Source organism: Myotis davidii, unplaced genomic scaffold, assembly GCF_000327345.1.
Source record: "Myotis davidii unplaced genomic scaffold, ASM32734v1 scaffold30, whole genome shotgun sequence".
NCBI lineage: Eukaryota > Metazoa > Chordata > Mammalia > Chiroptera > Vespertilionidae > Myotis > Myotis davidii.
The window spans coordinates 337,087-350,265 of NW_006282874.1; the positions used below are offsets into that span (position 1 = coordinate 337,087).

General features: G+C 58.8%; 1 protein-coding gene across 5 annotated transcripts in view; it reads left to right on the forward strand.

Moving 5' to 3' along the window:
• Positions 1–13,179, forward strand: part of TRAPPC9 (trafficking protein particle complex 9) — a 169,490-nt gene that overhangs the window by 121,871 nt on the left and 34,440 nt on the right. For all 5 annotated transcript variants that reach the window (XM_015561498.1, XM_006753258.2, XM_006753260.2 and 2 more), the window contains 2 exons: positions 7,702–7,855; positions 12,731–12,821. In XM_015561498.1, coding sequence (XP_015416984.1) covers positions 7,702–7,855; positions 12,731–12,821 — 245 coding nt within the window. The remainder of the gene's footprint in view (positions 1–7,701; positions 7,856–12,730; positions 12,822–13,179) is intronic.

The following is a 13,179-nucleotide window of genomic DNA, read 5'->3' on the forward strand; positions in this document are numbered from 1 at the left end:
GTGATGGCGCGGGACACGGTGACGGTGTGCACTCCGGCTCTGCCCGAGGAGCTTCACGGTGCCGTTTCTCCGCTGGTGGCCGTGGAAATGGTGCTTAAGCGAATCAATGCTCTGGGCTTTGATTATTTCTCTGAGACTCTCTGGCCTTCAGAGCCCTTTGCTGCCAACTAGAAAGACTGACCTTGGAGCCAGTCCTGAGGTTTTTCTTAGAAGGGGCTGGAGTGGAGTTCCTGAGGCAGATGCGGGAGCCACTGCACAGCCACTTCCCTGCAGACGCACACTGCCCCTCCCGTCTCAGGTGTTCTGGGCGGCCACTGAAGGCAATGATTGATTTTTTTAATTTTTTTATTATGAAAAATTTCAAACATGCAGCAAAAAGAATTTCACAGTGAATACTGGTAAACCCCCCACCTAGATTTGTCATTACTGTTTTGCTATAGTAGCTTTATCACGTATCTGTATACACACACGCACACACATATATATGGTGTCGCAAAAAATGTGTATACACTTTAATAGCTGATAGCTGTTAAGTGAAAATGAAATGTTTTAATAAACACTGCCTTTATAATTAATTCATAGTGTGTGTATACATTTTTTGGGTGGATACCCTGTATCCTATTTAATAAAAACCTAATATGCAAATTGACCGAATGGTGGAACGACCGGTCGCTATGACGCACACGGACCACCAGGGGGCAGATGCTTAACGTAGGAGCTGCCCCCAGCCCGCAGGCCCCAACTGGCGGTGGCGGGGGGTGGGGCCGGCGAGCAGGCAACGCCAGGCCAGCTAAGGCAGGTGCCAGTGGGGGCCCCCTCCCCCCATTGCCCTGCCGGTTGCCCCGTAGATTGGCCCTGATTGCTGGCCAGGCCTAGGGATCCTACCCATGCATGAATTTCATGCCCTGGGCCTTTAGTTTTTATATACCTATTTATATATCTACATCTTTTTAAATCCATGATATTTGTTCATGGATTTTAAAGTACGTTGCAGACATCAGCACACTTGCCCCTAAAAACACGTGACATGCCTGTTGTCAACCAGATTGAATACTCTCTGATTTCAGAATTGTAAATAGGTGGCGACTTGTGCGACGGACAGCCTGGCCCATGTGGGGAGGTAGCTCATGCTCCTGAGTGGAATGTGTATCCGAGGTTGCTCGCTGCATGGTCGCTCGTACCTGCTGGGTGGGCACGAGCATGGTTTTGTTCACTTCTGTCTTGACTGTGTGTGTTCTTCGGCCTCTCGGTGAGGACAGGACGGGGAGTGCACCCACGGCCCCTTCACTGGCTGCCATGAGCGCCCTGCCCGCACACGTTGCTGTTGTGGGCTCTTGGGCACCACGGCTCAGCCAGGACGCGGTCTCCACTGAGGCTCCACCAGTGCGCCTGGACCCTGTGCCTTTCCTCCCATGTTGTGTCGTGTCGCTGCTCCCGGTGCTCCCACACACTCCACAGATTGCCCGCGAGTAAGGGAAAGCATCGAGGCGTAAATCCCCCAGAGCCAGGTTCCCAACATGGACGTGTGCTTTTATTCTTTGTTTCGCAGTCTCTCTGGCAGGCCATTGTCATCACGATAGAGCAATAAATCACAGCCATGTTACAGGGTGAAGCGCCCGAGTTTCTCATTCGCCGCCTTTGCGTTCCCCTCCCTCCTCCGGCCCCGGACACGTGACCCTCACTGACAGGCTGACAGAATACAGACCTGCGCTGTCTGGGGGCTACCTGTGCCTGGCCTGCATGGTGCTGGCTCTGCAGATGGGACAGTCCCAAGCTCATGGCCTGTGCAGACAGATAGGGGGAGAGGGGAGCTCCGGGGGCCTCGGGATGGCTTAGTTTGCGCCGAGAGAGCAACGACTCCTTCCCTTTCTCCTGGACCATCACCGATGCTGGGCTTCCGGGTGCCGCTGTGTTAGCTACGTGCCCGAGGAGTGTGCCAGGCCTGGGAGTGTTCGCCTTCTTCCTGGACGCACCACGTGATCCCACAGTGAAACCCCGAGTGTGAGGACCGCCGTCGCCTGCACTGGCCCATCACTAACCCACAGTCCTCAGGCTCCTCCTCTGTGAAACGGGTGTCACACCTGCTCCTGAGGGGCTGTGAGGATTGGGTAACGTGGTCCTTGAGGGCGGGTGTTCAGGCTGAGGCTGGTATCTACTACTCATTCCTCCTGTTCCGAGCGGACGGCCGAGCTCCCCAGGTTCATGTTGTGGAGGTGTGGTTGGCATCGTCTGCAGGCCCCTGCCTGGACCCCCTGGGCAGCTGGGAGGTGGGAGGATGAGAGCAGGGCTGGCTGCCTGTGCCCATCCCGCGGGGCCGGGAAGCCAGAAGGCTCTGGTGCCTGAGGGCCGATGCTAGCAGGCGCGGTCCTGCCCTGCCTTGGTTTCTGCCTCTGTGCCAGGGGCACTAGTGGGTTGTGGCGAGTCCACAGGTTACCACGTGTGTGCTGCACCGCACGGTGAGCACTGGAGGTACCTCTGTGTCATCCTCCTCCTGCTGGCCCGCGTGGCCTCCGTGTGCCTCTTTCCTCTCTGAGCCTCTTCCGGGAACGTTCCCATCTGAGCTCCCTCCCCGTGGGGCCTGAGCTCCCTCCCCGTGAGGCCTGAGCTCTCTCCCCGTGGGCACCTCTCACTGTATGGCAGGTCGGGGGGGATCGAGGCTGTCTTTGAACGTTCGTCTCGTCACTGTGACGTTTCTGCCCTTTTAGCGCCGTGGCCGGAACAAGTTGGGTATAAATAGCGCTTCTGTCTCCTTGAGGCCGCGAGCGCTGCTGTTGGCCTCCTGAATGGAAACCAGAGCTCATGCCAGAGCTTTGATCTCGCCGTGACCGCCCTTGTTTTCGATGTGATCTGAGCCAGCGCCCACCTGTGAGGGGAGGCTGCCCGAGAGGCCACTAGCAGGCACTTAGCTGTTCTCACAACTCCTGACATTATAGGCCAACCCCAGGCTGCCACGGCTCTTGCCCTGGCCCACAGCCTGTCCCTTGCAGGAGTCGGAGGGAGGTAGATGCAAGTTAAAACAGGGCACAAGACCCCAGGGGCACAGCCCCCCGTGAGCATCATCCCCTCACCCAGCGCATCTGTGGTGTCCAGGTGATCCACACTTGTTCAACACCCACGTGTCATCTGCAATGCTAGGTGTCACCTTTGTGTCACCTGTGGGTAACAGAGGGTTAGACAGACCTCCTCACCCAGGACTGCCGCACGGAAGAGCCCCTCACCTACTGCCCCCGTCTCAGGTGAGCACTCCACAGGCCAGGTACCGCTGTTAGTGTGCATGCTCGGTACTTAGCACGTGGCCTGCGGCATCTTCAACCTCACGACTGCACTCTCAGCTCGTCCCTGTTCTTACAGCTAGAAAGTGCTCCGGGGGCCACTGACCGACCCGAGTGACACAGACGTGGGTGCATGTCCAGGTGTCCGTGTCTCCGCAGCCCCGAGCGCTGGACATGAGGGGGGGTAAGCAGACTTGGGGCCCCTCCCTGAGCTTGGCACACACCCTTCGATGGTTTGCAAGGGAAATGTGAGCGTTTCCTGTTCTTGTTTGCTTTTCTCATTTAATTTAGGGAATAGGAGGTTTAATTCAGAATCGATGAAATGTGTAATTAGATGTAATAGTCCTTTTTTACTAATGGCAACTGATTTAGTATGATTGAGGCATTTTGTTAACAAAATGGGGCACTTCCCTCCTTAGCCAATCAGCTCTGCACTGAGCAGCTCCCTCTGGGAGGAGAAGGCTCCAGCCACATGCACGCCTGCTGGTGCCTCTTAGCTCAGCCAGTGTTTCTACAGCACCTATTGTGTGCCAGGCCATGTGCCGGCCGCTGGGCAGGGGAGGACAGATCGTCTCTCTCCGCCCACTGGGGAGGCCTGTGCCTGCGATGCTGGGTTTTTTGATGAGCTTGATCGGAGACACTGGGAGCACAGGGGGTAGGAGGGGCGCTTAGCCGGGAAGGTGGGGCTGAGACCTGGGCTAGACCAACGGGTGCTGAGTGTTCCCGTCTCGATGAGCAAGACGTGGGGGTGATGCTGGCAGTGGGAGCGGGGGAGACCCCGGTGGGGTCCGGATCCCAGAGGCTGGTGCCCTGGCGCGCAGTCAGGGTGCGGGGAGCCGCTTTGGCCCCTCCCTTGGTGGTGTGAGTGCAGGCTGGTGTGTCCTGCTGGCTTGTTGACGGTGCAGTCATGCCAAGAGCTGCATTGGAATAGCTGGTCTTTGAAATAACGAGGACTGATGTGGGTACCTCGGGGAGAAGGCCAAGGTCTGGGCGTTGAGGAGCGCCCACTTCTCCCCACCCCTCCCACTCAGGTTCAGGTCTCCAGGATCTTTCTGGGCTCTGCTCACCAGGCCCTGCCAGACTCCTTGAATTCAGCACCTCGGTCAGCGCCGCCCTTCCTCACCTTCACTCCAGCTGCCAGTGGTGCCATTCCCTGCTTAGACCTCCCCTGGCTGCCAGCTGTGCCCCGTCCAGACCTCTGGGCCCCACCATGTCCCCATCCCGGCCTCCTCCTGGCCCTCCTGCTCGCAGCCTGCTGCCTTGCAGCTCCCCCGGCACAGGTGGCCGGCAATGCAGGCACGTGGTCAGCGCTGGCCTAGTTCAGGCCGGGCTCGGACACTTCCTGCCGCTCCCCTCCCTCCTCGCCTCGCATCCCGCTGACTCTACTCATGGGATCTCTGCCTCCCTGTCTGCAACCCTCATGACGCTGGCAGTTCCTTTGGAGCCTCAGTCCCCCATCTGTAAGCCGGGACTCCCCTGCCCACACTTGGGTTGCACCGGGTGAGGGGAGAAGCCCCGGAGACTTGGCACAGGCCCGGCTCCTCTCGCTGCAGCCCCTGCGGGACGCAAGGGCAGGGAGCTTAGTGCCCGGCCCGAGGAAGGCCGCAAGCACTAGAGATTGTCACTGGGAAGCTTTCATGCCTCCCTGGTACGTAAGCCTCTTGGAAGGAATGTTGGCTTCTGGAAATGGGTTCTAGTTTTTATTTTCTAAAGGCGTCTTCTTTAGTTCTCAACCCGAGTTCTATAAATAGGTCCTGGGGTTTTGTTGACAGAGCCGTTTGTTGAAGGTTGCATGAATGCTACTTTGCACACAGATGATACTCAGGCGATGCCGACGTATAAATCCCTGGAGAAGCCGCGCCTCGGGAACTTGTCTTCCTGCTGGCGGCTCTGGTTTGGATGGGGCCCTGGAACTGAAAACTGGTCCCGTCAGCCCCTCCTCGTGTCCCCCGTCTGGCCTGAGCAACGCCCAGGTCGGCGGCCACAGTCCCGCTCCACCACATCCCGCTCCCGGCAGTGACAAGCCCTTCTGGGATGGCCTCCCCTTGGCCCCCCGCCTGCCCTGCCCCCTCAGCTCCGCCAGCCGGCTTCCCAGCTGCCCCCGAGGTTGCCCGGCAGCACTGGTTGTCCCTTCCTGCACCCCCATAGCACCTTGAGCACCTGTGTCATGGCTCTGACCACCACCTGACAGTCCACCTCTCCGCTCTTCTCCCCAGGAAGGCAGGTGGGCTGGGGTGCAGCGAGGTCCCTGAGCAAGGCCCTGCCCGGCGGGGACTGAGGGGTGCATGGAGTTAGCGTCTGGAGGGTGGAGCTGTGGGGAGGGGCCAGCCAGCGTCCATGCAGGGCCATGAGCATGCCTTAGAGCTTGGCTCTTTGTCTCCTGTGACTGCAGTACAGTACTTTATCTCAGCTCACCCTCTGTGATGGGGGTGGTGACACAGGTCCCCCTGAGTGTAAAATGAGATAGTGCATGCACAGGCGCCTCCTCTGCACCGTCTGGGGTCTCCTCCCGGGTCCCTGCAGCTAGTTCCACACCTGAGGATTCAGCAGAGGCTGCCTTAGCAGCAAGAGGCCACATAGACTCCCGCATGACACACCACACGGACTCCCGCAGGACACGCCACACTGACTCCCACAGGACACGCCACACTGACTCCCACAGGTCATGCCACAAGGACTCCCGTGTAACACGCCACACGGACTCCCGCAGGTCACAGGTCATGCCGACTCCCGTGTAACACGCCACACGGACTCCCGCAGGTCACGCCACACGGACTCCCACAGGTCACGCCTCCTAACTATCCATCACCTCCCAAGGGAAGTTCAATTTACTTCGGAGGGGAGGGTCCCTCTAAATCCGACTCCGTGGTTTGTATTTAAATGTCATCGTTAAGACGTCTGGGGCGAGGTCTTCAGCTGTTTAAAGACTGAATCACACGATGCGGCATTTAAGACCAGCACTCACGCCACACGGACTCCCACAGGTCACGCCTCCTAACTATCCATCACCTCCCAAGGGAAGTTCAATTTACTTCGGAGGGGAGGGTCCCTCTAAATCCGACTCCGTGGTTTGTATTTAAATGTCATCGTTAAGACGTCTGGGGCGAGGTCTTCAGCTGTTTAAAGACTGAATCACACGATGCGGCATTTAAGACCAGCACTTTCTTTAATAGACTCTTTGAACATCTCAGCACCTTTCTTTCGTGCCAACTCTTGACTATTACTGACACATTTGGCCATAAAATGAAACATGAAAATTGGCAGTCAGTCGTCGTATTAATTCTACTTCACTCTGACTCATCAAAGACGAACGGGATCATTAGCGGCAGGGATGGTCTGGGAGGGCTGGGAGCGCAGGCGGGCGGGTCGGAACTGCCGGCCGGGTCTGCGCGCTCTTCGGCGCCTCCTTACCTCCTCAGCACCTGGGTCTCTTCCTCTGCACGTGGGGTCAGTAGTCACCATGGCAGCCACTATTTTGAGTGTTCTTCACGTACTGGGCGCTGTGCCAGCCACTTTGTATCCACTGTCGTCTTTAATCTGCACAAAATCTTACAAATGGGCTTGGTCAGCCAACAGAATGGTGGGTCTTGTAGAGGATGTGACACTGGAGCGTGAACCTGTAGGGTAGAAGTAGCTTAAGACAAGGGGGCAGGCGGGTGTAAGGACTGGCTGTGGGCAGGCGGGTGCAGGGGCTGGCTGTGGGCAGGCGGGTGTAAGGACTGCCTGTGGGGAGGTGGGTGCAGGGGCTGGCTGTGGGCAGGCGGGTGTAAGGACTGCCTGTGGGGAGGTGGGTGCAGGGGCTGGCTGTGGGCAGGCGGGTGTAAGGACTGCCTGTGGGGAGGTGGGTGCAGGGGCTGGCTGTGGGCAGGCGGGTGTAAGGACTGCCTGTGGGGAGGTGGGTGCAGGGGCTGGCTGTGGGCAGGCTGGCTGTGGAGGCGGGGGCAGGGACTGTCTGTGGGGAGGCGGGTGCAGGGGCTGGCTGTGGGCAGGTGGGCGCAGGGAGCCAGTGAGGCATGGTGTGTGTGAGCCAGTCTGTCTGGCCGAGGATGAGGAGTGACAGGGGGCTCTGATGATGCGTTGCAGATCCCAGGGGCTTTGGGCTCCCAGGTTGCATAAAGCCAGTCTCTGAGGTTCTCACAGCGGGCCCTGTCTGTCCCATCCTCTTCCAGATGTACCATTTCTGGGGCCCGAGCCTTCCGCGAGGTGGGAGTGTGTGACCGAGGATTCAGTCCTACAGTGTGTGTTGAACCAGCTCTGAAGCTGGAGCTACCCTGGGGGTCTATTAGTTCATCTCCTCAGAACGCACCATCATGAATTGCGATAATGACCCATGATGTCGTCTCACATTGGCATGTGCTATTCTCCCACGCCAGCGAGGACCTTGACCCCCACCCCCTGACTAATTCTCTGCTGTGTCCCCTTCTCTCAGAATGGCGATTCAGGTGGACAAGTTCAACTTTGAGAGTTTCCCAGAGTCCCCTGGGGAGAAGGGACAATTTGCGAGTCCAAAGCAGCTGGAGGAGCAGAGGCAGGAGGCGCGCGGCCTGGAGATCAACAGCAAGCTGGGCATCCGGTGGCGGATCATATCCTTTCGCGGCCGTGGCTCTCGATGCCCCTTCTCGGGCTTTCTGACCATGGAGGGGACCCATGAGGGGTTAGCTATTGCATTTTTAAAAAATATACTTTTACTGATTTCAGAGAGGAAGGGAGAGAGAGATAGAAACATCAGTGATGAGAGAGAATCATGGATCAGCTGCCTCTTGCATGCCCCACACTGGGGATCAAGCCTGCAACCTGGGCATGTGCCCTGACCAGGAATCGAACCCGCAACCTCTAGGTGCATGGGATGACACTCAACCACTGAGTCACACTGGCCGGGCAGCTATTGCATTTTGCCACAAGTAGCTCAGAAATGCCATGGCTGGGAGAGAGGGCTGGAGAGAGGGCATTTTTCTCTGCCTCTCACCACCTGCAAGGCCCCCGAAGGAAGCACCGATTCAGGGCAAGGCAAGGTCTTGGGCTGGAGGTGCTGGCCTTGGATCCCAGAGTTCTTGCCAGGGTGGATACTCGTGTTAGTGACAGGTCCTGCCTGCACACCCTTACCTGGTACACCCCCTGCCCTGAGGTGCTCCCTTCATCTCACCTGGCCCCACGCTCGCCTCTCCAGGTCCTCAGCCCACAAGCCCCACAGCAAGGCGCCCTGCAACTCCCCTGGCAGCTCAGCACACTGCCTGGCACTCCCCGTCCACTGGTCTCTGACACCAGGGCGCTGAGCCGAGCCCCTGGCAGCCCTGCTGTGGTGAGAATGCTAGCAGAGTTTCCGGTGCAGACTGGAGACAGTCAGGGGAAGAGGCTCACTGATTACCTAAGCACCTTTCCATCAGCGTAACTTCTATTTATGACGACTTGCTCATTTATTTGGGCTAAAGTGGGGCTGGGCAGAGCCCCTGCACTGGTGGTTCCTGCAGAGCTGGTGCATGGGCGCCGACGGCCGCTGTCCTGGGGGATGTCGAGGAGCGGCCCCCAGCCCAGCACCCCCTCCAGGACGCTCACTAGGAGCACCCGTGAAGGGTTTTCCGCTGGGCTCACAGCCATGTGTCTTGGCCGGCGCTGAGAGCAGGGCGCTGCTTCCCCCGGGCGAGGCGAGGTGGGCTCAGGAGAGTCCGGCCCCCCGCCGGGCAGCACAGGCCCCAGCGGAAGGACTGATGGAACCATCATTTTCTCTAAAGTACCCGACGGGGTCCTGGTGAACTTCAGTCACATAAGCAGATGGGATCTCAAATGCTGCTCAGTGGCTTCAAATGGCCCTTTGATTACAGCACATCCCCCAATATTTCACCGCTGATGGCCGAGCAGACAATGGGAGCGAAGGTGTTTGAACCTTCTACGTTTTCCCTGCATCTCGCTATGTGTTTCAAAGATTCGGAGCGAGCATTCACAATTCCCAAGGCAAGTAGGTTAACTGAGACGTGTGCGTGCAAATGTTTGTGAACAGAAGGCCCTGCACAAACACTGATGAACAATTAAATGTAATTATAGTGATGGATGGCCAGTGAGATAAGATCTATCAAGTAGACTGGGCTCCTTAAAGCAGGAGGGACCTCATCTTGGTGGGTTTTTCATCCTCAGCACCCCCACAGCGCACGGACTGGGTGTCGGTAAACACCCTGTGTGGATTCGGGCCCTGCAGGGGAGGCACGTGGGGGCGCATGCACACCTGAGCAGGAGTGTAGGGAGGAGGGAGGGCTGGGGGTGCATCAGAGAGGGCGTCCCAGATAAGGTGGAGGTGAGCTCCAGAGATGGTGGGCGGTCACCAGAAAGGCCAGGCTGAAGGGGGCTCCAGGCAGGGGGCACTGGCGGCAGGCACCAGAGTGGGAAGCAGTGCTGGGTGCTGGGTGTCCTGGCTCACTCCCCCGAGGGTTTGTGACAGGCAGGAGGTGTGACGACCCGTAGTGACCCCTGGTAACTGAGCCATGCCTTTGCGGCAGGGAGTGGTGAGGCCCCAGCCTGGTTCCTGTCAGTCAGACGCTGCCTGAACTGGGAACTCGCTCTGGTTCAGTAGCACAGGGCTGTCGATCGTTACACACGGGTGTGGCTTCGAGGCTTGCAAAGCCTGGGTCACATGACAGTGATGGCACAGTCCCCCTGTCCCAGGGTCACCTTCCCTGCCCTCCGAAGGGACAGGAGCAGGTCGGGGGGACAAGGACCTGTGACTTAGTTGGAGACTTAATTGCTGCGTCCCAGATCCCCGACCAGAAAGGGCTTAAGGCAGCGGTTCTCAACCTGTGGGTTCATCCTTTGGGGGTCGAACGACCCTTTCACAGGGGTCGCCTAAGGCCATCGGAAAATGCATATATAATTACATATTGTTTTTGTGATTAATCACTATGCTTTAATTATGTTCAATTTGTAACAATGAAATTGGGGGTCATCACAACATGAGGAACTGTATTAAAGGGTCGCGGCATTAGGAAGGTTGAGAACCACTGGCTTAAGGGGAGGCAGGCTCTTCAGCACCACGGAGAGTCCCCAAGGGCTGTCCTGGGAGCTGGAGGAGAGGTGGGCCCAGCGCCTGGGGGCCCTGTGTGTGGGGGGTCCCCACCTTTCCTGGCGTCCAGGTTTCCTGTGTCTGCAGGTGGGGCTCCAGGGTCAGACTGCCCTGATCCCCCCACTTCCTTGCGGTGCCAGCTTCCTTAGTCTCTGCAAGGTCCTGAATTAAAAACTCTTTAAAATGGAAATGGCATCCCTACCTTCCACTTTCTATGTTCTCAAGTCTAAGGTGAAAATAGTACTAAGTGGAGCAGATGTGTGTTAAACGCGTCCTGCACGCACGGCCTCCCGTGGGGACCCTGCAGAGACGTCCTGCTGGTAGGAATGATGGTAGGGATCATCGCCATTATCACCGTTCTTGATCTCTGGCCCCAAGTGCCAGGGTCTGTGTATGTGAGGAGGAGGAGCGGCGCAGGCGCTGGGACTGTCGCCTTGGCTGCAGCGGCGGCAGAGGAAGCAGCAGGACCCGACGGCGTGGCTGAGGCCCAGACACAACACTGCTTGGGTGGCTCCTGGGGCCGAAAAGGGGTGTGGAGGCAGGTAATTAGCTTTATTAGCTCAGCTGTAGAATTCCATGGCTCCCGGCCGAAAGCAAATTAATACAGAAGTGTGCTCCGGGCCGGTGCCCAAGGCCCCAGAGCCACTGGCAGCTTTGCAGTGGCTCCCACTCTGACTCGCTCCTCCAGCGAATCACTGCCAAGCTCCTCAGTGGGGCGCGGCTCGCGGGCACCACTTCTGTTCTGCAGGCCCCGTGCTCAACCCGCCTCGAAAGCCTGGTGCGATTTCTGTAGTGAGGAGGTAAGGTGCCACGTCGCGGAGCCTTAAACAAAGATGTGGACAGGCGACTGTCCCCCCTCCCCCCCCAGTGGTACAGGACAAGGCGGGCTGCTGCGGGGTGCAGGGCGGGGCCGGCGCGGTCTCTCCCCGGGGAGGGTCCTTGAGGACAGTGTGGCTGTTTCTCCGGAGTCCCCGCAGGCCGGTGGGAACTGAACACCCTCCCCTGTCAGTCAGCCACTGGCTGTGGGCTGCGTGGAGGCGGAGGGGGCTTTGTGGGCCCCCCTGGCAGTGGTGGAAAGAGCTGCGTGGAGCCCTGGAGCCCCTGGTCCTGCCCTGTCCATGGTGTCGCCTGTGCCTGTCCCGCCTTAGGCCAGGGCAGGGGCTGTGCAGGTCATCTCTGAGGTCACAGACGCCCAGACGCTAGTGCCCGACAGGCTTCCCGCTGGGCTGGCTCCTTGTAAGGAACAGAGGCTTTGGCTTTTCAAAGACAGCAGAGCCAAGGGCCCTGTGTCCCCACAGACGCTTGTCCCCCTGCGGGGCCTCCGCCATGGTGACCCCCTCGACTGAGACGGGTGTCCTCGCTGAGAGGTGGCCTGAGAAGGGGAGGGACACAGCCACAGATGGAGCTGGCTGATGACACGAGTCCCCTGCAGGCCTGCGAGCTGCGGTGGCTGGGACCAGTCTTAGTGCTGCATCCCAGCCACCTCCGAGAGTGTCCCAGGCTCTGAGATGAGTCACAGTGCAGAGCCAAGTAATATCAGCTCGGTACACAGCCCCGTGTGTAATGAGGTAGAGAGCATTTCATCTGGAAAGCTCTTCTTAGGGAGAGAGTTATCTTTGGGAGAAACACGGATAGATTGCTGTGGCATCTGAGGCCACAGAAATGATGGCCGTGTTCCTGAGAGTAGGGGAGACGGGGAGGAGGAGAGAATGAGAGTGGGGTTAGCACTCCCCACGGGGTGATGCTCACCCACGCTGCCTGTGGGTTGCACTCACTCCCCAGGAGCCTGAGAAGGTGTGCTACTCTTGAGCCCATTTTACAGATGAAACTGAGACCCACCCCCGCTCACCAGTGGTGGTGCCAGGATTCAGTCTCCACACCCCCTGCTTAGCTACCAAGTGGCACAAAGAGGAGGGAGAGCAGAGCCCATTAGGGGCTTCATTTCCTCAGGGCCCCCACACCGCCCGGTTCTCAGCCTCAGCCCTGTCCCAGTCTACCTGCCAATACTCGCTCCATGACGAGCTCACACCAGAGAGCCCATCTGTCACACTCGTGTAATTACACCACGAGGCAGAGCTCACACAGGAAGCCAGCGGGAATGCACACGTGTCAGAAACGCACCTGGTGGTATTTATTGAGGAAGACACTGCATTTCTGCGTCCCCAGCAAGGACAGCTGGGGGTCACAGGGGCCGCCCTGGGCTTCCTCACCGGCTGTGGCTTCCTTCCCGGGGTCTGCGGTCGGAGGAGGGGCCTGTGTCCCGCACACTCAGGGGACTCGGGTGGTTGGAGGAGGGCATGTCTGCATATCTGCAGGTGATTTCCTGTCTGGAGTCTATCCAGAGACTTCTAGCGCTGCCCCTCCCGTCCCGGGGCCCAGCAGGAGCGCGTTTTCCTTGACCGAAGCTCACCCCTCGCTGAAGCGCACGGGCGAGGCCAGCGTGGAGGGCGTCCTGAACCAGCTGGCCCTGGAGCACCTGCAGCTGGCCCCCCTGCAGTGGGGTGAGTACACCCCGCCCACCCTCACCCTCGTCCGCTGCGGGGCTGCCCTCAGCTGAGGTCACCATGGGAACCTGGGGGTGTGGGGGGACTCACCACACCACCAGGCTGGGGCCTGTGTTTCACCTGAGTGTCCTCGCAGCCAGACCTGTGACCAAACCCAGGTATGAGGTGTGCTCGGTGCCTCTCGGTTCCCGGTGCTGCAGAGTCCCCGCCCTCCTCGCGGCACCTGTCCGATGGGCGTGTCTGCTGTGGTGGGGGTGGACTCTAAGCGACCGGGGAGGTGGGGGAGCAGGAGTGTCACCTCCTGCCCTCCGTCCCCTCCCGAGGAGCTGGCAGCTTTCCACAGGGTCAGCGGGGA